The sequence below is a fragment of the Schistocerca americana genome, chromosome 7, assembly GCF_021461395.2.
Source record: "Schistocerca americana isolate TAMUIC-IGC-003095 chromosome 7, iqSchAmer2.1, whole genome shotgun sequence".
NCBI lineage: Eukaryota > Metazoa > Arthropoda > Insecta > Orthoptera > Acrididae > Schistocerca > Schistocerca americana.
In genome coordinates this window covers 356,234,845-356,260,091 of record NC_060125.1, presented here as the reverse complement: position 1 = coordinate 356,260,091, position 25,247 = coordinate 356,234,845, and the positions used below count along the sequence as shown (strand labels likewise).

At 41.7% G+C, this 25,247-nt stretch overlaps 1 protein-coding gene across 1 annotated transcript in view; it reads right to left on the bottom strand.

Moving 5' to 3' along the window:
• The window catches only part of LOC124622927 (nose resistant to fluoxetine protein 6-like), a 130,231-nt gene that overhangs the window by 63,573 nt on the left and 41,411 nt on the right, over window positions 1-25,247 (bottom strand). The window contains exons 6-7 of the mRNA XM_047148717.1: window positions 20,186-20,518; window positions 17,811-18,004 (exon numbers count right to left, since the gene is read on the bottom strand). Of these exons, the coding sequence (XP_047004673.1) occupies window positions 17,811-18,004; window positions 20,186-20,518 (527 nt within the window). The remainder of the gene's footprint in view (window positions 1-17,810; window positions 18,005-20,185; window positions 20,519-25,247) is intronic.

Here is a 25,247-nt window from a genome sequence, read left to right as displayed (position 1 = left end):
ACTGTTTTCCACCCCCCATACTCCGCCCCACTAAGATAATATATATACTGCAAAATGAGTTTCGGGCTTTCAGCGCATGAATATTATTCTGTAGGTGTTGGGTTGAGTACTTTGAGAACTTGTGTTAAACTAAGCTGTGTGCTTTCACAACATTTTGTTCTACATGGATCATACATTGCACTTCCAGAAAAAATTGATACTATTCTATACAGTCCATTAACATTAATGTGACCACTGATTATGTTCCATGTCAACGTGCAATAATCACTCACAGACCAAAGGTGGCAGCACTACAGTGGAGAGCAAATAAAGCATGTCTGGGGACACAGAGAACAGTGCAGCCATTGTCTTAATGTGGGAATGGGGCGATTTATCTGGTGTCAAAAAGGGCTTCATCATAGGCTTTCTGGCCAAGGATGGAAGCTTTACGGAAACTACTAGATATGTAAACTGTTCGTGTGCTGCCATGGTTAATGTACTCTGTGCATGGCAAAATGGCGCTATCATAAACCAGCATGGTGCACTGGGAGCTATATATGATGGAGGTGAACAGTGTCTGTGGAGATGTGTATGGGAGAATAAATGCGCAACAGCTATGCAATTGATCGCTCAGATTAATCAAGGGGGCTACCTTAGTGTGTCCTCAGCGATCGTCCAGTGAATATTGGTGCTTGTGCGTCTGCACGAAAGCACTTGGTTTATGCATCCATGCAGAATGCTGTTCATTGACGATGAAGGCTGGAATATACATGCCAATATGTCAACTGGACGCCCACATAGTGGCGATAGATGACCTTTTCCTATGAATCACATTCTATACTTCATCAGACAAAGGGCCATTGGCATGTATTGTGTGTGATAGTAGCAGAGCTAGGGGGCTGCTAGCGCATTTTGTTAGTGCAGGTTGCCTACATCAGGGGCATGTAAGCACTCAGGGGCAAACCTGTCAAGTGCTTTTCCATGTCAGCCTATTGGTCTCCTTTGATTGACAGGTACTTAACCTATTGTTCTTCTAAGTGCTTTTACATGTCGCTGCACTTAACCTGTTACCCCCACCCCATCCCACTCCCCTCCCCCCTCAGGAAGGGGATGCTGGTACATTCTGTTAGTGCAGGTTGCCTACATCAGGGGCAGGTATGCACTCACAGGCAATGCTATTGTCCTTCTTTGATTGCCAGGTACTTAACCTATTGTCCTATTAATTGGTTTTCCATGTCACTGCCATTAATCTATTGTTCCTCCCACTGCTCCCCCTCCCCCAAACCCCTCCTCCATCACTGCTACAGGTACACTTTCAGGTCTGAGTTACTAGAATAGGCCCCTCTCACTCTTATCAATTTGATTGACTACTTAATTAAATTTACCAATTAGCTAACCTCTCTGGTGGGAAAGTGCCACACCTTCCAGGCGGGAAATTCAAATTTTGTCATATTTTCGCGAGTGCACGCCCACCTGGACTTGAAAGGAAATAGTTAAAGTCTCCACCACCATTCTCAACCGGCCACAACGTTCCCTTACCAACCCATGTTGGTGGGGTAACGTGTACTAACGTTGATTAACGTATGTGACATTTTTGTCTAAACAAATAAAAACACAAACACAAATTTTACATTCTAGATATATTTATTTATTCACGATATATAATTATCATCAGCATGGCAAAAAGTTAAGTTCATTCTTTTGTAAATGGTGAAACAGCAGCACAGTATTTGGAAAATAGCTGCTTCTTGTATCCCTCAAATTCAGCACGTATATCTCGTAATGTTATAGGTGCATTGCAACAGTACAGACACGTATTCTACGTTCGATATTTGGTACACCAGCAGATGGGACTGGGTCCTGGGACCCTTCCACGAGGCAAGCATATACATAGATATACAGAAAACAGAGCAAACGCTCTCCGAATATGGAGGTGACTGGATACATTTGAATACAGTTCTATATTACCCCCCCCCCCACCCCCCTCCCGATCAATGCATTTGGAGTAGGCGTTGGCAGCTGTGCTACATTTACAAGCAATTTTAGAACACAGAACTAGAAGTTATGTCATGATCGCACGGGTAGGCCTGACCTAAATCGATTGAATTGCGAAAAATGAGGAGCTAATAGGCATAAATTGACCGAATATAGACCCAAATGCGGTGAAATTTAGGAAGTACTTTGCTATCTTCTGGTTCGCGCCGAACAATTTGTATATGGTACCAAATATGTGGCAGCAGGAGGAATCCCGGAAAACGTGGACATCGAAACGGAGGGAATAATGGAGGCAGTCAATTTTTCCCACTGAGGAAGCATTATACTGTATGTCTATTGAGGTACCAGTGATACACGCGAGGTGACCACTGTATCTGATGCTTTTTGGGATGACAGGACTATTCATTTCTAAACTTACTTCCATCTGCGTTAAAGGATAACAGAGAATGGACCGGGTGATCGATTGAGATGGAGTTGTAACAAGGTACGATTTAATTGCAGACAGATTCGTTATAGAGAAGGATAAGTTGATGGAGGTCAATTTTTTTTCCCAGGGTTCTTTCCGGATGCATCTGTCATGGGACATAGCCTGCGTTCTACTTGAATACAGATACGTGTTCCGTATGTGCTTTAAGACACTGTCTTCTTGTGATCGTTAACGGTAAACCTGTCGGTCATCAGAGGACTTCCATCTCATGTGCGAAGAAAGTTGACACACTCGTCTAAACGAGCTTTGATTTATGCGATCGCGCTTGTCGCATCTTGTGTGTAAAATCGAGACTTCAGCGTCATAACTAAGTTAGACGTATGAGCTTGTGACGTGCTACAATCCCCGTGTACACATTTGTCCAAGAGATGTTGTGTTTACAGAGTTAGTGGGGGAATGACTTGTAATTTTCTCATGTCAGACGCTGCTGCTATGCGTTTATCTGTTTCGTTGTAGGATGTATCCCCTGCTACTAACTATCATTTTATATAGACCTGATGCATGTATAGTATAATTTTTGAACTGTGATTGGATGTGAACAGTGGACACTATACGTCTCCGCAGAGCTATATTGTGCTCGTATGATGTAAAGTAAATGTTTTACGGAAGTAGTTTCTTCGTTTTACGATTCCGTAAGTTAGTTCAGCGTAGAAAAACTGTGAAGAAGGATGTATGGTCCATCATATTTCGGGCTTGCAGCCGGATCACGTTGAGATCTTGGCACGATATTTCGGCTAACAAACATGCAGCCATCTTCAGGTGAGTACGAGACTGAGGATTACTGGTGCGCGTCGTTCTATGTATACCGAAAATTGACGCGGCGGTGCCTGCGCAGTGGAGAAGGCTAATACCGCGCCCCCTATCTAATTTGGCGCGCCCTGCAGCAGAAGCGGGCCGCGCATGCGTAGTGGTGTACCTACATTTGCGCTATCTGTCGTAAAGCGCCTTCGCGCAGCTGAGGCGCGGTAGTCGAAAGTATAAAATCAATTTACGTCAGCCGTCGCACTAGATGCAGACCCATGTCCCTGTGAAGCGATTAAAGAAATTACAGGATCGCTGTCTCTGTGAAGCGATTAAAGAAATTACACTGTCACGGTATTTGTCCAGAAAACAGAAAACTACTTAATTCAGAGGTAACGTCTTACTACAATTTGTAAAGCGGATATAGTTTTCAACATGGTTATTTGTGCGCACCTGTAGAACCAGGAGCGCTTGTGGGAGTAACATGTAGTAGTTGTTGGGATCGGTTTTCTTTTCTTTAACACCTGGTCAATTGTCTCTCTTTCTATGACATGGTGGTAGGACTCGCAAGAAGAACATAAGGGGCATGCACACGCATTGTTGATTTTCGGTCAGTATTATTTCGTATCGTGGGCAAAGATTTACTGACGAAATATTATAATTAGTAGTAGCGGTGGGTGCGTGACATGTACGTATTTGAGCATCAGGTTTATGAAGTATGTGTTTGTGGAACGGAGATGACAAAGCCCTGTTGTAGGGAAGGTATGGATTTGACTTGGGATACTGTGATAGCAAAGGGAAGAGTATTTTCAGTTTAAGGCGGGTACAGATATTTCCATTTCCAGAGCCACTGCCTTTGGTAGAGTATATTTCCGATACTTAGCTCATGGTCGAATGACGTTCAATTGAGACCGTGATCGTAAGATGGGCAACTTTCGAGATCAAGTGGAAATTTGAGAAGATTGTGTATGGAGGTGCTCTTGTGCTGGACTGTTATTCGCTGCCGCGTAAATTGTTCAGTTGACTGCTTCTGCACATTTCGGACCTTTAATTAGTTGAGAGAAGATCGATTGTGGTGTGTGCATCTGGCATGTGGAAGACACGTTTGCTGTTCTCTAGACATGAGAAAGACCTTAGCTGGCTTGTAAATTATAGGAATGATTTGGAATTTGTTAGATCAGCGAGATAGGTATTATTGGGTGGAAATAACATTTTTCATCTGTTTGTTTCTAGTTACTTAGTGGTATAGAGCATGCTCGACCTACCTAAAGTTTGAGGTTTGTAGAGAAATAATTTCCATTCTATATATTCGGAATTGTGTTGTGTGAGCGATCGGGCGTCTACTGCCGTCTGCTTGATATCGAAAAGTACTGCAAAAATAGTTGTGTTCTTGTAATCCAAGAGTTCCGGAAATGTGTGCAGAAAAGCAACCAAGCAGTCAGGTCTGGAACAGAAACAGTAGCGCGTTTGTACCGAGGGGAAATGAACCAGTCTTTGCACATACGTTCTGAGAGTGACTTCGATTGAGTGAGGGCTTTCTCATGTAAAAGGGGTGATTTTGTAAGGCCTAGGATAGGAATTGTAGCCGGCCGTGGTGGTCTAGTGGTTCTAGGCGCTCAGTACGGAACCGCGTGACTGCTACGGTCGCTGGTTCGAATCCTGCCTCGGGCATGGATGTGTGTGATGTCCTTAGGTTAGTTAGGCTTAAGTAGTTCTAAGTTCTAGGGGACTGATGACCACAGATGTTAAGTCCCATAGTGCTCAGAGCCATTTAGGAATTGTATGTTTACTACATCGAAACAGTACGTGTTGATATAATGCCTGGTTGGAGATCGGTTTGACAACCTAATATTCTTGCGAGTCTCGTATGTATCAGATGACATGTAGACAACTTTACAAGTTGTCGTTGCAAAATGGTGATTAGTGAAAAATAGTTTATTGCCACTGAGTGTCGCGTGTATAGAAAGAAAGAACAGGTTGAAAGTGCTTCACTAGGAATGGAGAGCCTTCTGGTATATAGACGGTGTGAGTATAGGTATAGGATAATTTTTTCGGGTGATGTAGAGATATAAAAGATAAGTGGAGTGTTTGTGTCAAATGTGTATATATTGTATTGTATAGTTAGTGTGTATATATGGCATTGTAAAGTTAGTATGGTTTATGGTACGGCTTGATTAAAGAGGATGACTGTGTGTCCTACCGTGAGGGATATACTGATTGAGGGAACTGTCAGTGCAATTTAGCAATCCGTGCAAAATAACGACAGAAAGAAAAGGTGGATGGTGCTTCGATACCGAAGGCGTTAGTAATTCGATTGGTAAATTCGATAAGAGCCAATGAGAATGCTCGATTGATTGTGGTGGGATATAGGAGTGGTGAGAACATTTGCGTATGTTGAGAGCAAGAGGGCTGTCACGTTATGTCTGGCAGGAAGACTGGATTGGGCGATATTTTCGTAAACAGGTTCTGTTAGGGTAGGAATATTGGCGAATAAAAGCCGAGACAAGAAGAAAGCGAGCTTCAACTATTTCTGGGGCACTATAAAATTAAGGAGATCTGGACTTGGCTGATACTCTTTTTCCCCAAAGCGATGTGATGTAAGAATAACATTGAGAATCTTTTAGATGGCGAGGTGTCAGTCACACTGGGACGTGTATGCGTGGCTGAACTCGTGTGTCAACATGCTCTGTGCTATTATGGCTTCAATGGTAAAGACAAGTGGCTCCTGGAGATGCCTCGAATATGCAACTGGCGTGAGCATGCTTTGGAATGCTATGATGTATGTATAATAGAGACTTAATAGGAGCATGGAACTTTCACCGGTGTTCGACGACGCCGGCTCGGGGACTGTGGTGGAGCGCACAGGACCCGAGCTGCGGCTGCCCCACTTCACGGAGGTTGTGGTGCGCGCGGCCCTAAGTGGACGTCTGTGAGTGCTTTGACAGCTGACGGCCGTGTCGACCTTACGTGCGATCGCGTCGTCATCGGTGTCTTGCCGACAGGAATTTCTCATGTGTTACATATGAAAGGGGGTGCCGCCAACCTCTTGCCTGCGGAAGTCGAGAAGGGGCTGTTCTCGGTTTAACATCTGACGGATGCGTCACTTATCACTACCTCCTGTGCACTCTATTGGACAGAGGGTGGTGGACTGTGCTTGCGCGTGTTGATTGCATTATTTCGCGAGCGGCTCTATAGGACGTGCTATGCGCTATTTGGACAGTTTACGAGTACTGAGCGTGTCTACACATCAGTGTGAAGAATTATTTAGGAGCAGTTTGCTATTGTGTACTGAAATTACGAGTTGGTTGTGTGTCTGTGGGCTGTGCAACATGACCCCAGGCACATGAGGGTGGATGTTTTGTATCAGTGTGATAGATATACTCTACCCTTAAATAAGTTGTTTGAAAATAAATAGAGTGCACTCCATCCTTACTCTCCCCAGCAGCCCAGAGCAGGCTGAGTCGTTTTCCCACCATTTTCCCTCACCATCTTGGTTTGCATCACGAAACGGACGACAGCGTCCTCTGCTGGTGGTACTGAGTACTAGACCTCGTGGAGAACACACTGTTTGCCGCCATCATGGATAACTGTGCTTACGTCATCAGCTGGTGTTACGGAGGCGTCCTCTGGCGGCGACAAAATGTACTAAGACAGTTGGGGTCTGGAGCTAGTGGTGAACCCACTAGGTGGCGCCATCTTAGATTACGGTACTTGCGTCATCAACTGACGTCACTACAGTGTCCTCTAGTGGCATTGACATGAACTAAGTCATTTGGGCTCTGTGCTGAGTGGCGAATACACTGGGTGGTGGTGCTGTCCTTAATTGTGTAAATAAAGGGTGGTGTATGATTTCGAAAGTTGACGATTAGCAGTCACAGTCTTTTAGATGGATTATTATTTTGATATGACGTAAATGTACTGCATTATTTACCAGTGGTTCTCATGTCTGTTGGCTGTGGAATGCGTTATTTCTGACGGTTTACAATTAGCAGGCGTCTGTGTAGAGCCTTATACATGAGTTATGTCAGAGTAGTTTGTAGGTCCGTATGCTATGGGGTATGTGTTCTGTGATACACATACTCCATCCATAAATAAAATGCTCTCAAATAAATAAAGTACACTTCTTCCTCTCTCCATCAGCCTAGTGCAGACTGAGACCTTTTTTCAAGCAGCAATCGACTGTTGATAACTTATTCAATCTAGGCATGGCAGTAACTAGTACAATACAGAGACTAAATAGATGGCACCCATATGTTCAAGCTGTATACAGTGACAGCATTAACTGACTTCACACATGTAGCATTCACATAGAAGATATAGATCATTGTTATAGTAACTATATAACTGCAGTGCAGAAGTCTTGTACTATTCCTCAAATAGGTGTTGAAAATGTTGAACTCAAATTTACTGATGGAATACCAGACTATTGCAATGCGCCTATAACATTACGAGATATATGTGCTGAATTTGAGGGATACAAGAAGCAGCTATTTTCCAAATACTGTACAGCTGCTGCAGCGTTTAAAAAAGAATGAACTTATTTTTTTCCATGCTGATGATAATTGTAGATTGCGAATAAATAAATATATTGTAATGTAAAATTTGTGATTGTGTTTTTATTTCTCTAGACAAAAATGTCACATATGTTAATGAATGTTAGTACCCATTAGTACACGTTAGCCCACCAATATGGGTTGGTAAGGGGACTTGCGGTCGGTTGAGAATTGTGGTGGAGACTTCAACTATTTCCTTCCAAGTCCAGGTCTGCGTGGAACTCGCGAAAATTGATTCCAAGTTCAGGTGGGCGTGGCACTCTCGAAAATATGACAAAATTTGAATTTGCCACCTGGGAGGTGTGTCAGGGAGGGCGTGGCACTTTCCCACCAGAGAGGTTAGCTAATTGATCATTTTAATTAAGTAGTCAATCAAATTGGTAAGAATGAGAGGGGGCCTATTCCAGTAACTCAGACCTGAAAGTGTACCCGTAGCAGTGAGGGAGGAGGAGGTTGTAGGAGGGAGAGGGGTGGGGGGAACAGTAGGTTAACTACAGTGACCCGCGCGACTGCTATGGTCGCAGGTTCAAATCCTACCTCGGGCATGGATGTGTGTGATGTCCTTAGGTTAGTTAGGTTTAAGTAGTTCTAAGTTCTAGGGGACTGATGATCACAGCTGTTAAGTCCCATAGTGCTCAGAGCCATTTGAACCATTTTTGAACTACAGTGACATGGAAAACCACTTAACAGGACAATAGGTTAATTACCTGTCAATCAAAGGAGAACAATAGGCTGACATGGAAAAGCACTTAGCAGGTTTGCCTCTGAGTCGCCTTATGTAGGCTACCTGCACTAACAAAATGCACTTGAACCCGCCCCCCTCCCCCCCCCCCTTAGCTTTACTACTTGTGACATCTGAAAGCAATCATTCTGCAACAATCGTCAGAGCATTATGATCTAGGGATTGTTTTGTTGGCATTCCCTAAGTGAGCTTGTGATTCTGGAAGGCACAATGGATCAACATAAGTGTACATTTATCCTTGGGGACTATGTCCACCTCTACCTGCAATTTGTTTTTCCTCAGAACAATCGCATGTGCCTCTGCACTGCTGGCCGTTAGAGTTGAAATGCCCTGAAAACAGCATGCAACAAACCTCGAACTTGCATGTAGTATACTACATGTTTCAAAATGCATCTTGTTAGTATTTCATCGCAATGAAAGTAAATTGAAGTACTACCATCTACATCCTGAGTGTATGGAAAGAGCACACAATGGGTTTTTGTCATCCAGAAATCTTATCAGAGTGTTGTTTCTGTGGGGGAATGGGGTGTTATGCATTCTGTAAGAGACAGAAACATCTACCAGTACATATCGGAAATCTTCAGAGGTAGGATCCTGTTCTATCTACACTATCGTTTATCGTTTCGTTATATTGCTGCTTGCATTAATCGATATTCCACGAGACTTATATGAATATGGAGTTGATAAGCCTGCAAGGCACATGTTGTGTAGTAAAAATGAACTACTAGCACGAGACATTGAGGAAAGGCCAAAAGTATCAAGTTATACGGTAATATATAATTATTTATGCCTCAGAAAACAAATTATAAACGCGATCTGAAAATAATTTTTAACAAAATAGTCACAGACACACATGTGTGTTTAACGATGCCTCAATGAACATGGATTTTGGACTAACTACATATCTAAACATCGAACAGTAGATAATGTGTATGCTTTCAGATTATAGACAAAATTACTGCTATGAGGTTGATGCCTCATATCTGTAAACACGTAATTTAGACTCGAAAACAATATTATTCAAACACCTCATTAAAATATGTAGACTAGAACTTATCGTGAGAACAACATCTCCACTTACTGTTGCAAATAGAGAGCCACTCGCTATCATATGTTCAACAGAACATTTCACTAATGGTTCAAATGGCTCTGAGAACTATGGGACTTAACATCTGTGGTCATCAGTCCCCTAGAACTTAGAACTACTTAAACCTAACTAACCTAAGGACATCACACATTTCACTAATATACCTAAACACTGTGCACTGTATTCACAAATCATCAGTTTTTACCAACACTATCTGACGACTTATTTTTCTCCACCTGCAACTTTAATACATCCAGAGAACAGGATGTTTAATGCTAATGGTTTGCGATGCTAGAATATTATTAATTTAGTTAACTGTTCATGCCATATCTGAGGAGAGATGTGATGAGCCAAGAAGTGTGAACAAGATCTTGGCACAGCAACATGTAGCTACGTTACGAAAAACCATAAATGAAATGACTTAGGTTGAACGAAATAATTTAGAGAAAATGTTCACAATATACATGCAGGGTGTAATGGGTATTAGTGCAGAATTTCTGTTGGTGACTAAGGATGGTGTACTGAACATTACTTCAGCATTTGCGTTATTTGAGGACTAGTAATTACAGCTATTACGAGTCGTGTGTATTTATTTTGGGTAATACCTCCAAGTATGTATAGAAAGAGCAAGACATTAATTCTTATTTTACCCTGGGCAGCTGTCAGCTGTTGAAGTGTGGCCGCCTTGACGCAAAATGGGTAGCCTATAGTGACAGTTGCAATGAAGTTAGTGCTGCAGTTAGGACCCTAAAGAAAACATCAGATCATAAAGTTTGTGAGGTGTTTGTGGGAAGACTGTTTGTTATGTGAAAGGTATATATACATATATACACAAGGTGTAATTGATTAAGGGAAGGTATTTTTATGCAGTTAGTTCCAGAAGAAAGTGTACTCCGTTACCTGTATGTGATAAAAGACACTATTATAAATGTTGCGTCGTAACCACAACTGCTGGCACAAAGTTGAAGAACGCAAAAGCAGAGAAGGCTGTGAGACGACCGTCAGCCAATAGTGTGCTGACTAGAACCGCACCACGACAGGAGCGGCCTCTATCTGAAGAGAATATAAGCGCTGCTCCAGCTAGCGTCGACCGGACAGTAGAAGATGGACACTAGTAGACCTGGGCTAGAAGAGAGCAGTAGAAGAGCAGTTACTTGTGATCCATATCCATTACTTGCATGGACATTCTATGTAGCGAAAGGCATTGATTAATTGCACGTCGCCAATAGCTTGCGACATGACATTTTAAATCAAAGTTAAGTATTGTCAATCTATTTTATTGTAATAAAAACCATTAATGTGATTTTTTTTCATCTGTTGTTTAGCTATCCGGGAAAACAGCATCCTTTAGGCACGCTATAAGAGAAGAGGGGGCAGGACCCCACAATAAATATATATTTACATGTAAATACACGTTATTACTAATTGCACGATTACTCAATAGTTAATCTAATTTCCACCATTATCGATTATACTTTGGCACCTTTTTGGCGTGATTTTCACGAGATTTTCTGCATATTCTCTCGGTAACGATCTCCATATCGTCCTGATTTGATATGGCAGCTGCTCCAAAGTGCATATTGGCTTTCCTTTAAGCTTCATTTTAATATACGACTAAATATTTCCAATCGGATTTACATCTGGAGACATTGCAGGGAAATCCATCGTGGACACCCTCATTGTCTTGTTTCCACGCTGTACAGAGAAGGGTGCGAAGTTTCGGATCATTATCCTCTTGAAGCACCCAGTTTGCCTCGTTCGGACCAAATAGCTTCTTAACGGACCTCAGAAAGCATTTTCGATAAATATAAATATAAATAAGTGACACTTCAGATGTTTTGCACTCATTTCAAACTGCAACCGACAACACAAAACATTCAACTCTCACGCTGTTTATATACAGGGTGGTCCATTGATAGTGACGGGGCCAAATATCTCACGAAATAAGTGTCAAACGAAAAACTACAAAGAATGATTCTTTTCTAGCTTGAAGGGGGAAACCAGATGGCGCTTTGGTTGGCCAGCTAGATGGCGCTGCCATAGGTCAAACGGATATCAACTGCGTTTTTTAAAATAGAAACCCCCATTTTTTATTACATATTCGTGTAGTACGTAAAGAAATATGAACGTTTTAGTTGGACCACTTTTTTCGCTTTGTGATAGATGGCGCTGTAATAGTCACAAACATATGGCTCACAATTTTAGACGAACAGTTGGTAACAGGTAGGTTTTTTAAATTAAAATACAGAACGTAGGTACGTTTGAACATTTTATTTCGGTTGTTCCAATGTGATACATGTAACTTTGTGAACTTACCATTTCTGAGAACCCATGCTATTACAGCGTGATTACCTGTAAATACCACATTAGTGCAATAAATGCTCAAACTGATGTCCGTCAACCTCTATGCATTTGGCAATACGTGTAACAACATTCCTCTCAACAGCGAGTAGTTCGCCTTCCGTAATGTTCGCACATGCATTAACAATGCGCTGACGCACGTTGTCAGGCGTTGTCGGTGGATCACGATAGCAAATATCCATCAACTTTCCCCACAGAAAGAAATCCGGGTACGTCAGATCCGATGAACGTGCGGGCCATGGTATGGTGCTTCGACGACTAATCCACCTGTCATGAAATATGCTATTCAATACCGCTTCAGCCGCACGCGAGCTATGTGCCGGACATCCATCATGTTGGAAGTACATCGTCATTCTGTCATGCAGTGAAGCATCTTGTAGTAACATCGGTAGAACATTACGTAGGAAATCAGCATACATTGCACCAATTAGATTGCCATCGATAAAATGGGGGCCAATTATCCTTCCTCCCATAATGCCGCACCATACATTAATCCGCCAAGGACGCTGATGTTCCACTTGTCGCAGACATCGTAGATTTTCAGAGTGGCAGAAATGTACACGACGTTCAAAGTCGTCGCCATGCAATTCCTGGTGCATAGAAATATGGTACGGATGCAATCGATGTTGATGTAGCATTCTCAACACCGACGTTTTTGAGATTCCTGATTCTCGCGCAATTTGTCTGCTACTGATGTGCGGATTAGCCGGGAATGCAGCTAAAACACCTACTTGGGCATTATCATTTGTTGCAGATTGTGGTTGCCGTTTCACATGTGGCTGAACACTTCTTGTTTCCTTAAATAACGTAACTATTTGGCGAACGGTCCGGACACTTGGATGATGTCCAGGATACCGAGCAGCATACATATCATACGCCCGTTGGGCAATTTGATCACGATAGCCATACATCAACACGATATCGACCGTTTCCGCAATTGGTAAACGGTCCATTTTAACACGGGTAATGTATCACAAAGCAAATACCGTCCGCACTGGCGGAATGTTACGTGATAGTACGTACTTATACGTTTGTGACTATTACAGCGCCATCTATCACAAAGCGAAAAAAGTGGTCCAACTAAAACATTCATATTTGTTTACGTACTACACGAATGTTTAGTAAAAAATGGGGGTTCCTATTTTAAAAAACGCAGTTGATATCCGTTTGGCCTATGGCAGCGTTATCCAGCGGGCCAACCATTGCGCCATCTGATTTCCCCCTTCAAGCTAGACAAGTTTCATTCTTTGTAGTTTTTTCGTTTGATGCTTATTTCGTGAGATATTTGGCCCGGTCACTATCAATGGACCACCCTGTATACACTGTGCAAAATCACATTGATTACAGATTCGAGACCACTACCAGAGATGTCACTGCGGACGTTACATTTAAAATTATGGCGTACGCTTTCTTGTGGAACTGACCGTATGTGGTACACACATCAGTATGTTGGTCGTTTTTTCTCTGCGTCGATCAGTCTTCATATAAAGACATCACAGAGTTTATGAGCTGATGTCTACTGCATTGTCGTACTGCACAACTAAATGTGTCCTGTACAGATTCGCACACAGCGGTAAGGAGAGGAGGGTTTAAGAGTAGTGTAGCAGCAGTCGCTGTAGGAAAGCAGGACAGAAGCAGAAATAATTAGCGACAAGCTATCACAGTAAATAGAAGATTTACTGTACTTGTATTTCTGCAAGCATACAAAGACTTATTTTGAATAATTCAGTAAGAGGTAGAGTGCAGCTAGTTCAATAGCATCAAAGTGAGGCTTTCTGTACTAAAGCACAGATAATAGCACCACAACAGTGACTGTTCGCAAATATATCTTCATTCAATTACCTGTTTCGATAGCTTTGATCATCATCAGATTGATCGAAACACAGAAATGTGCATATGCTATAGAATGTATATAACGGTACGCTATGAACAGTAATAAGCAATGGAACTTCCTGGCAGATTAAAACTGTGTGCCAGACCGAGACTCGAACTCGGGACCTTTACCTTTCGCGGACAAGTGTTCTACAAACTGAGCTACCCAAGCACGACTCACGATCCGTCGTCACAGTTTCAATTCTGCCAGTGTCTTGTCTCCTACCTTCCAACCTTCACAGAAGCTCAGTTGGTAGAGCACTTGCCGGCGAAAGGCAAAGGTCTCGAGTTCGAGTCTCGGTCCGGAACACAATTTTAATCCACCAGGAAGTCCCATATCAGCGCACACTCCGCTCCAGAGTGAAAACCTCATTCTAGTAATAAGCAATGTCGTAATAAACATAGAATGGGAAGTTAGCAAAACGCAAGTGTATTCGTAGCAGTAGTAGCATTGTCACGTGGATTGAAATCAGGATACAATAGTAGCCACAAATGTCCCGTAATTTCGGGTCGTCGCTTGTTGCGTACTGTGCTTAAAAATGTAATCTTATACTACGTCTGCATACACCTACATTTAATACACAAAATGTAGTTTTAAAGGGAGCTGGAGTCAAACGGGAAATATTATTTTAACTCCTCAAGGGTAGCTGCAAATAAATGTACGTGCGGTATGCAGTACAGTAAAGCTAGACAATGACTTGTCAAACCATACAAAAAGTAGCAGATACAGCGGGCATACCAAAAATAGATCTGAGGAACGGCTGGCGCCATGGTCTAAGAGAGAATATATATTAAGTTTTAATATGTATTCAGTTTAGTTGTATGCAGACGTAGCTGCTGTCAATTAATCTTACGGTACCCTTTTACTTGCGTTTTACGTGTGCAAATATAGTCTCAGAATAAAACTCCTTGAATGCGAGATCGGAAAAGGCCAATGACTTTACGGCATTCGACGCTTTAGATATTGTGTACCATGCAACCACAATATTGGCTACCAGTGGTAATAGGAGGCGGGCCTGGAGGTATGCAATGGCAAGCACAGCACGTGGAAACGGAGCGTAGTTGAACTGTTTAGTCGACGAGTACCTCACAACAGTGGTACAGTGATAGTGGTGTTGATACAAGGCAGAGAAATGACAAAGATAAACAAAGCAAACATTATATATACAACAACAGTTGCCGAAGTTGACATTTCGTTAGAAGGGAACCAAATGAATTTCGCAGAGTGAGAAAGAAGTGACATATGAAATACTAGCCTTTCTGAAAGATGAGTCAGTGGAATGTGTGGTGTCGTATACGCTTGACTGTGCAGGCAATGGACATGAGGAGTGCAATGATGACGATACATGCCTAACAAGTGAAAGTGATATTGAAACAGGTGTCGAGCCATGTGGTGTCTCCAGTGAAACGCAGTAAAGGACAATCGTTGTACAAGGAGCAGGTACTAAATATAATTCTGTACATGGGATATTACCCACACCATACTAAAAATAAAATTATGAACAGGTTTCGAATAAGTCTGCAGCAATATGACCTCGTAGCGCACAAGAAAAACTACGGACGAGAAGGCGCACTTATTACAAAAACTGGTGTTTGCTCGTTTCAAGGATGCTCGAAACAGTTTACAGAATCTGCATGATAGTGACCTTTTATGCTATGCAGATCAAATTGCGCGTGACGTGGATTACAGTGATGTCATGAGAAGCAGTGGTTGGTTGCATAACTTCAGACAGTGCTACGGAAGTGGTAGCCGTAAGATAACGAAATTTCAAACAGAGCGTCAACTTGATGACGCGCATCAAACTGCGGTAGTGGCCCGAAAATTTGTAGATGGCATAAACAAACTTATCCCGTCATTCAGTGAGAAATTGTTTTCATCCCTTACCAATCGGGATTTGAAGAGGAAAATCATACGAAAGGAACCTTGGAAATTAGAGGTATCAAGAGAGCAGTTTCAGAATCAACTAATGTCAATGCCTTAACGCATTCATACACAACTATATCGACTGTTAATGTGGATGGGAAATTGACTAGTAAGTTATTTATTGTGCTGAGAAAAGTTAGAGGTGCTCTGCACCCTACGATTCTTCCTCCTGTGCATGCTCTTGCAAGGGCAGTAGATAATACTTACGTCACAGCAAGCAAGAGAGTGAAATCTGGCGTAAGAGAGCTACAACTATTGTATGAGCACTGCTTTTGGCCACTAACTTGTCAAAATAACTTGCTTGTGCTTGATTCTTGGTCTGCGTATAAAAATAACACTCCTTTAGAGCAACCCATCCCGCCTCAAAAGTGTGTGACATTACAATTTGTACAGAAACCAGATGGCAGTTATAAGAGTCGAGGGACAGCAAAGGGAAGCAGTGGTTGGGAAGGGAGTGAGACAGGGTTGTACCCTCTCCCCGATGTAGTTCAATCTGTATATTGAGCAAGCGGTAAAGGAAACAAAAGAAAAATTCGCAGTAGGTATTAAAATCCATGGAGAAGAAATAAAAACTTTGAGGTTCGCCGATGACATTGTAATTCTGTCAGAGTCAGCAAAGGACTCGGAAGAGCAGTTGAAAGGAATGGACAGTGTATTGAAAGGAGGGTATAATATGAACATCAACAAAAGCAAAACGAGAATAATGGAATGTAGTCGAATTAAGTCGGGTGATGCTGAGGGAATTAGGTTGGGAAATGAGACGCTTAAAGTAGTAAAGGAATTTTGCTATTTGGGGAGCAAAATAACTGATGATGGTCGAAGTAGAGAGGATATAAAATGTAGACTGGCAATGGCAAGGAAAGCATTTCTGAAGAAGAGAAATTTATTAACATTGACTATTGATTTAAGTGTCAGGAAGTCGTTTCTGAAAGTATTTGTATGGAGTGTACCCAAGTATGGAAGTGAAACATGGACGATAAATAGTTTGGACAAGAAGAGAATAGAAGCTTTCGAAATGTGTTTCTACAGAAGAATGCTGAAGATTAGATGGGTAGATCACATAACTAATGATGAGGTATTGAATAGAATTGAGGAGGAGTTTGTGGCACAACTTGACTAGAAGAAGGGATCGGTTGGTAGGACATGTTCTGAGGCATCAAGGGATCACAAATTTAGTACTGGAGGGCAGCGTGGAGGGTAAAAATCGAAGAGGGAGATGAATACACTAAGCAGATTCAGAAGGATGTAGGCTGCAGTAGGTACTGGGAGATGAAGCTGCTTGCACAGGATAGAGTAGCATGGAGAGCTGCATCAAACCAGTCTCAGGACTGAAGACCACAATAACAACAAGTACTGTTTAAGTTTAGGGGCTGATGATCTGAGCACTTTGGTCCCATAAGATCTTACCACAAATTTCCAAAATTTCTCAAAATCTGATGTATGCACAGTCCGCCACCTCTCGGCACGTTCTTCTGTCTGAAAGGACCCATGATCACACAAAGGCCCCAAACTGGCTTGGAATGTTGTGTGATGCGGTTAGTGTCTGTGAGAAAACTTGTTTTGGCATAACCGTGCTAGCTCTTTACCATTTCAATCTGCTTGGTCGAACACAAGACACCATCTCGCCTTATTCTCGATATAAATACCGGGCCATTTTGCTGCTTACAATACGCTTGGCTAATCACACAGCATGCAATACATAAGGAACACATGGCACGCGGTTAGAGCAACGTACATTCGTCCGTCCAATCTATCATGGCAACGACATATTTCCGGACACATGTTCATAGGACTTTTTTACCTCCATTTCCGGCCAGGAATCCGATCATGCAGTTTGGCGGTTTTTTAATGCTTACCCTGTTTATGTGTGATGTATGATAAGAAGAGGGGCTCACCACATAGCCATACGCAATGTCAACTTGCATACCTTGGTATTTGTCTGAAAATAATCGACATCTAAAAAAGAAACTAATAATGAAACAGTTTTGAGCTTGTGTGAGCACAGAAATGGCCGTTGATAGCCTCACACGACTAGAAATGTAAGACATAGGCTGGAAAAGAGAACTCACGGGAGGCCAGGAATATCACCCCAGGGCAGGCTGTAGCAGAAGGTGATGGCAAAGGCGGCGGCAGACGCGGCGAACACAATGCCCAACAGCAGAACGCGGCCAGCCCGCCGCCACTTGTACAGTGCCCATAGCAGCAACGGTGATGCCCAGAACAGCTGCATGTCCACTGCCAGGTACCACGTGTGGTCCATGCACTGCACACAAAGACGAAAGCTACTGTGGCGTGTGAAGGGCTATAATCTGCAACTGCTGACACAAAATAACAGCTAGAAACACATGCACGTTGTGACCGGTGGATAGTTCCATTCTAGAACTGGGATTTATAATCAGCTATTGGGCTGCTGGCTGTTACGTAATCAATCAGTGTAAATAGTGAGCTGTTGGTGATTTTCACTTGGTCAATTAGTAGTATCTTCGTTGCGGACTTTTGTAAACTTGGTGATTTTCTTGTAAGGTTAGGAGGTATCTTTCATTATTTATTCTAACTATTTTCATGTCTTTCTCTCTTGTAATAGGTTTGGTATTATTTCCTCTTAAACGTTTTGCAAAAGTTGAGTGGCTTGTCCCATATTTCCATACTGTGATATGTTCTTTTTACCTGGTGTGGAATATTTTGCTAGTTTGTCCCACATAATATCTTCCATTACATGTGTTGCATTGCAGTTGTTATATTCCTATTTTCTGGTACATGTCTGTGTTTTTTGTTATTTTTGGAGTGTACTTTTGGATTGATCTGTCTGTTTTGAATGCTACATTTATGCCTTGCCTTTTGAAAACATTTGTTATTTAGTGTGTGAGTTTGTGCTTGTAGGTCATTGTGTATTATCTTGCATCTTCTTTCTGTAATTGTTGTGTATTGTTGTTCTGTTGCTGTGTGTGCTTCTTTGTCTGGTGTTTTGTTGTGCTGTTGTTTTTGGCCGAGTATGTGAATGCTCTTCTGTGTTCTGTGTACCTAAACTGAAATTTACGCTTGTTTGTACGGTATAAATTGAGTTGCTGTCTTGACATATCAGCTTCTTAATACCAAATGTGTTCTTTATTTATTATTTATGAATTTATTTATGAATAATATCCAGTTATACTGCTATGGAAGTTGTTTATATTTTATCTCATTCACAATGAGCCCATTTTGGCAAATTGCCATCGTCAGGTGCTCTGTAAATACATAGATAAGCGATGGTCTCGATATAATTGTTTTGTAACTATGATATGAAAATTTATAATATATAATTGGGTGCTTTACCTTACACGTAACATTGTTGCTGTCATATCCTGTCTGTTTTGGAATTGTTACTTTCTCCAAGGTGAAGAGGGGAGGTGTATATCATATGTTACTTGTTTTCCAAATATGCTACTTTTCTAACAGTTGGATGACAGTGGGTCAGTGACGTTACGTGTTTACATAGTTACCATTATAAATAAGTGATGTATAAAAGTCAGTTGTTTATTATTACTTTTCTCTCATATAGGTTTGTTTCTAATTATGTTTTTGCCTAAAGTTAGTTTTAGTTTTATTTTACGTTTTTAATTTTTCGTAATAGTTGTTTTTGTCTATGATTTATGTTGGTATTTTATCTCTGTTTTATACTACTCATGTTATCGCTGTTGCTATGAATATTTATTATTTAGAGTCACTGACATTATTATTTTACCCGTTTTCCCGACTTATAATGTGAATAAAGTTTTCTATATACTTTTTGTGCTTTAGGTCGGTGTGTTCGTTCAGTAAATTTGTTGGGTTACTGCATGCATGTGAATATATATCTATTTCCTCAAGGATGTTCAACAATGTTCCCTTTTGCGTAATATGGAGGATTTCTATAGCTTCGTTTATGTGTTTTGCATAGTGTTTCTCTGTTTGTAAATGTTGAAAAGATGTAGATGGGTTGTTTTCACTGAATGATTCCTTCAAGAAATCCGTGATCGATTTTCCATTTAATCTTTGTTCAATCCAAGGTGTCTTTCTTAACAAGATGTTGCTGCAACATAACTGGCAGTAATCTGTGAATGAACATGAGGTGTTAGCTCTTCTGGGTTATGCAACCAAGCTAGGTAGACACACATTAAAATGTTTCAAAATCCTAAGTTTATGGTTGTCCTTTTGTGGTTGCTTCGTTTGAGTTTCGGTTGTATGTTAGACCACAATATTTCATATTTCTCGAGTTACATATTTTCGTATTTGTAAGCTTTATTTCATCTCATAACGGCGCTGCTAACAGTGGTTGGAAGTGGTTCGACTATTGGTCTGAAGATTTAATATTCCATATTATATCGGGTAGGGTCAACTCAGAAATTTATACCCTTTTGCTAATTCGTTGATTGGGGTCCATCTTTTTGTTCAGTTGTTTACTTGTGAAGACTTAAAGCTTGCTTACCACGTTAGGCCTAACCTCGTAGTTGTTGACATACAGCAAGTTGTGCCACCAGTGGCGGGTACATTGCTCACTGTCGACCACCATCTCCTCAGACCAAAGGGGTCCGTTGCCAAGCCGAGGCAAGAATGTGGCATAGAACCAAATCATTACGGCATAGGGGGGCGTCAGGCGCAGGTAGCGCTGCAGGTAGAAACGGAAGAGGCCGAAGGGCTGGCCGTGGGCGCGCTCCCTCAGGAACCCGAAGCCCACCAGCATGCCGCTCATCAGGAAGAACGAGTCCACAGCCAGGCTCCCGCCACTTATCAGAGGAACAGTAGTCCAGTCGTCAGTCGTCTGCAAATAGACAAACAATTTTCTTTTCTTATCCACTACACTTTCGTTCTGACGTGCATTGAGTATGAAAGGATGATTAAAGAAAAGAACGGTACCTTTACAGGATCACTTTGTTGACCATCTGTCTGTTTCCGCGCGACCGCTACAGTCGCAGGTTCGAATCCTGCCTGGGGCATGGATGTGTGTGATGTCCTTAGGTTAGTTAGGTTTAAGTAGTTCTAAGCTCTATGAGACTGATGACCTCAGAAGTTAAGTCCCATAGTGCTCAGAGCCATTTGAACCATTTTTCTGTCTGTTTGATAAGTTGAAATTTATTTCAAATACTAAGGTCTACATTCCGATGGCGGTGTAAGTTTCTAACATTCCGATGGCGGTGTAAGTTTCTAAGTCAGTACAGTCAAGAGATATGGCCATTTATGCCACGTATTATGATACTCGCAAATTAACTCATAAAAACCTATATGGTACGTCTCGTTGACCTAAAATCACGAAAATTTCGACAGGTTTTCCCGGTTTTGTTAGCCGAGACTGTCGTCGAAAATACCTTTGTTGCATTTGCAACTCTCGCGATTTTTTCGACTCTTAAAAACCTGTTTTGTCTCTTGCTGCATTTGTGATTGCTGCATTTCATTTTTGTAAAACTTTACTAAAGTTGAAACTTCCTGGGAGATTAAAACTATGTGCCGGACCGAGACTCGAACTCGGGACTCTTGCCTCTTGCCTTTTGCCTTTGGGCTGGAAAGTGCTCTACCAACTGAGCTATCCAAGCACGACTCACGCCCCATCCTCACAGCTTTACTTCTGCCATTATCTCGTCTCCTACCTTCCAAATTTTACAGAAGCTCTCCTGCTAACTTTGCAGAACTAGCACTCCTGAAAGAAAGGATATTGCGGAGACATGGCTTAGCCACAGCCTGGGGATGTTTCCAGAATGAGATTTTCACTCTGCAGCGGAGTGTGCGCTGATATGATACTTGCCCGCGAAAGGCAAAGGTCCCGAGTTCGAGTCTCGGTCTGGCACACAGTTTTAATCTGCCAGGAAGTTTCATATCAGCGCACACTCCGCTGCAGAGCGAAAATCTCATTCTGTTTACAAAAGTTGTCAGGTGGAAGGCAGTGAACTTCTGAATACAAAGTTACCTTTGACATTTGGGTTGTCTACACACAGGGGTAGGGGCAAATGCATGACATTGTTACTCCACCTCCTTCCCCCTCCCCTCCCTGCTTCCCCTCCTCAGTCCCCCCCTCTGCTCTTCTAAGCCAAATCCCCCCTCCCTTTTCCCACTGCAGTCACAATACAGTATTTTACTGCCCACTGAAACGAAACACCCAGTGAGAATGTACCCAAGAGCTGCCATCGTGTAAGTAATCACAGCAACCTCACAGCTCATCAGCAGAACACACGCACAGCTTTGTCAAGTTTCGGCTTGTCTGAGACCTTACAGACTTCACAGCAAACTGATGCAGCTTTTTCAGCAACACACACACACACACACACACACACACACACCGTACGATGGACTAGCTCCCTCACAGAGGAAAGTTTCATTTCATCGATCTTTGCACAAAAATAAAATAGAAATTTAAAGAAACCGAAGCTTGTCTTTATTATTTACCAAAATATCGAAAGATTTCTTCTCTAACAGTCCAAAACACAAGTGTCAAGACTGGCTGTCTTACTGGTACTACTGTTGTAACTCACATATTGATGTGCTCTTAGCAACGGGTGTTATTCAGTCTTTGTACACTATTGTTCTACAACAGTACAGACTTGTGTGGCTTACTTATTCACACAACTGTTGTCACTTATAGGTTAAGTTGGACTTCCCAACAAGTATAGTTCGATGAATATACCGCTTCATGCAAGGCACAATGGAATCTCAAATTAAATCTCACAATGTTATTTTCATGTCTAAAGCGCCTGTACCATTGTTATGCAACAGTAAAAACACACATGGCTTGCTTATTGTCGCTACTGTTGTAACTTATAGATTAAAGGTGCAGTTACATGTGTTTGCTTTACATCTAATTGCTCTGTGCCTGTTCTTGCCCCATACTCAAGTAGAGGCTTGCTATAGTTGCATGCCTCTTTCTCAACATTTGCGCTTGGGTGATTCTATTCACACCTAGAGAGAAACAGGCATGCTACTCCACGTTATCAAGTTGCAGTTGCGAGTTACGTGTGCCTATGTGGTTGGCCCGTGGTCGGTGAGTTTGTTTATCAGAGCCAGCCGCCAGCATGTGTGCTAGCAATGTGCATCAGCGAGACTGAAGCATAAACATGTTCTATAAAAGCAAATTGAAGACCACCTAACATTACTTATAACTCTCACTGCGAGGAAAAAAACGCTTGTTAGATCCTTAACATAAACAGTAAACAGGGCAAGAATATGCAGCTGCACATGTTGTGTTTATCTCGCAAAGCATTTAATCACAATGATGAAATCTGAATATGAGAAAACCTTATTTTAATTAAAAAAGTAACAGCTCTCAAATAAACATGCTTGGAAAATCTTTCAGTTTATATTTGGAATGTATACTTTTGTCCACTTTCAGAGCTCATAGACTGAAGCACTGGAAACAGTCAGGAACATCTGGACATTTTGTTGTTGCTCTGATAAATTCGATTCGCTGGCTAGGCCAGGTGCCTTGGAAGTTGCAACTTGTGAATAATAGGAGAGAGGAGCTTCGGCAGTACATGGACCTTCATCACAAGGACTGCTGACGGCTGATGAAGAAATACCAGATTCCATTTTCAAATCAAAGGTATTTTATGGTTGTACATTTCTACTAGAGGTATAAGTGTTCTTTTATTTTCCTCTTATTGATACAAATTATTTATGAATCAGAACGGTTCATAAAGGAATCAGGATGGCTTCAGCACAAGTTGGCCATAATCACACCCAAACTTCAACGTGTATTTATCAGAAGTATGAATAAAGTTTTTTTTATTTTGTTGAGATTTCCATTTGTCGTTTCCAGGTTGTTATTTGTGAGGAAGTGTAGGCAGTTAGTTTCATTCTGCCTTTATAATCAAAGGAACTGATTAGGCTGAGAAAAGGAAATCATGACAATACTTTTACTTTGCCAAAGTGCTAAGGCAAAGGCAAACTTGAATGCATGTAATAAAATGAATCTTTTAAAAGTGAGACACAGTAAAACAAAGCCCCAAATGGAGCCAACAGCGGACAGGTCCATGAGCATTACACATACCTCCTGATCTGGTATGGGAAGACTCCTGTGCACCTTATTGCCTCTTTATGCAACGGCTGCATCGGCCTACTGTGCACAGAAAATTACACAGGTGCAATCTCATATCAAGGTACACTTGTCGAGGACAAACTTAAGCTGTCGCAGGGTGGAAATTAAATGACACTTATGAAATAATATACTGAATAGTCTTTTTAATGTCTCAATTAAATACAATTTCGAATTGATAAGAAACGAGTGTTTCCATGCTTACAACTACCCATCTCCGACTACTTTTCAAAGTCAGATAAATATTATAGTGATCTCATGCTAGGGTATTAAAATTATCTTGCAAAACTAAACATTTGTAATCTTCTCCTAACTTCTCCTAACTTATGCTGTCTCCTTGCACATAGAAGTCACGGTTTGGTTTTAGGTAATCACGTATCTCCGTTTTGTTAAATCACGCTTTAAATCAAGATCCATAAGCCTATAGTCGTCTATATGAAGTTGCTGAAATATCCCAGGCAGATCACTCTGGGGAATTTATGACACAGATAACTGTTAAATACACCTTCTTTAATATTACACACTCCTTTCTCTAATTGTTATTGGCAGTCCAGTGTTATAGTGTCTGATAGCAACCTGATATATGTGCAATATGTGCAGCCCACATCTCTCTAATGAGAAATACGGTTTGTGCAAGGTTGAATATCTCAGCAAGCCTCAACTTGTCTGAGACTTTGCTGACTAAGCATAGGTACACATCTTAAAACAGCCCCCTTACGAATTCATGACGTCACTTCCGGTTATGCCTTCTGAACTTGGAACAAATATCGACTCGTCTGAGAGCTTGCTGACTAAAATACATGCATATCCTAGCACAATTCCGTTGACATTACGTGCATGGCAAAAGGAGGGTGAGGCAGGGATGTTCAGTACACTATTCAGTGTGTTATTTCATCGAAATGTCTTGCTGTTTCCACTGTGCACGGAATAAGTTAGTATTATCGTCGGAAGACGACGAACATTTGTACTGCAAAACAAAGTTAATAGTAACAAACTTAGCAGCCGTGATCTAGGGGTAGGGTTTTCTATTAGTAATACAAACGTCTTTGGTTCCAGGTTTGGACCCTGCCACCGCTTAAACTTTGAACAAAAATCAGCATTGTGAGCCGAAAACTTCCGGCATACTATAAATGGCGTTGTCAAAGAGGGCGGATGAGCGGACAGAGGTTCAGGGCAATCTCTTACCCATGGGGTGCGAAACTGCTCCTAAAGACGGAAGTATCAGCAATGATCAACGACGTGAGCATGCAGAAGGCAATGGAAACCACTGAATTAAAGAGACGTAACGTGTAACCACAGGACTTGTGGCCTGTAATTGAAAAAGTGTCGTGATGATCTCTCCATTGGCAAAAGATTCCGGAATAGCCCCTGTTCGGATCTCCGGGAGGGGACTGTCAAAGGGGAGACGACTATGAGGAAAAGACCGAATAACCAACAAAAGGATAACGTCCTACGAGTCGGGGAGTGGAAT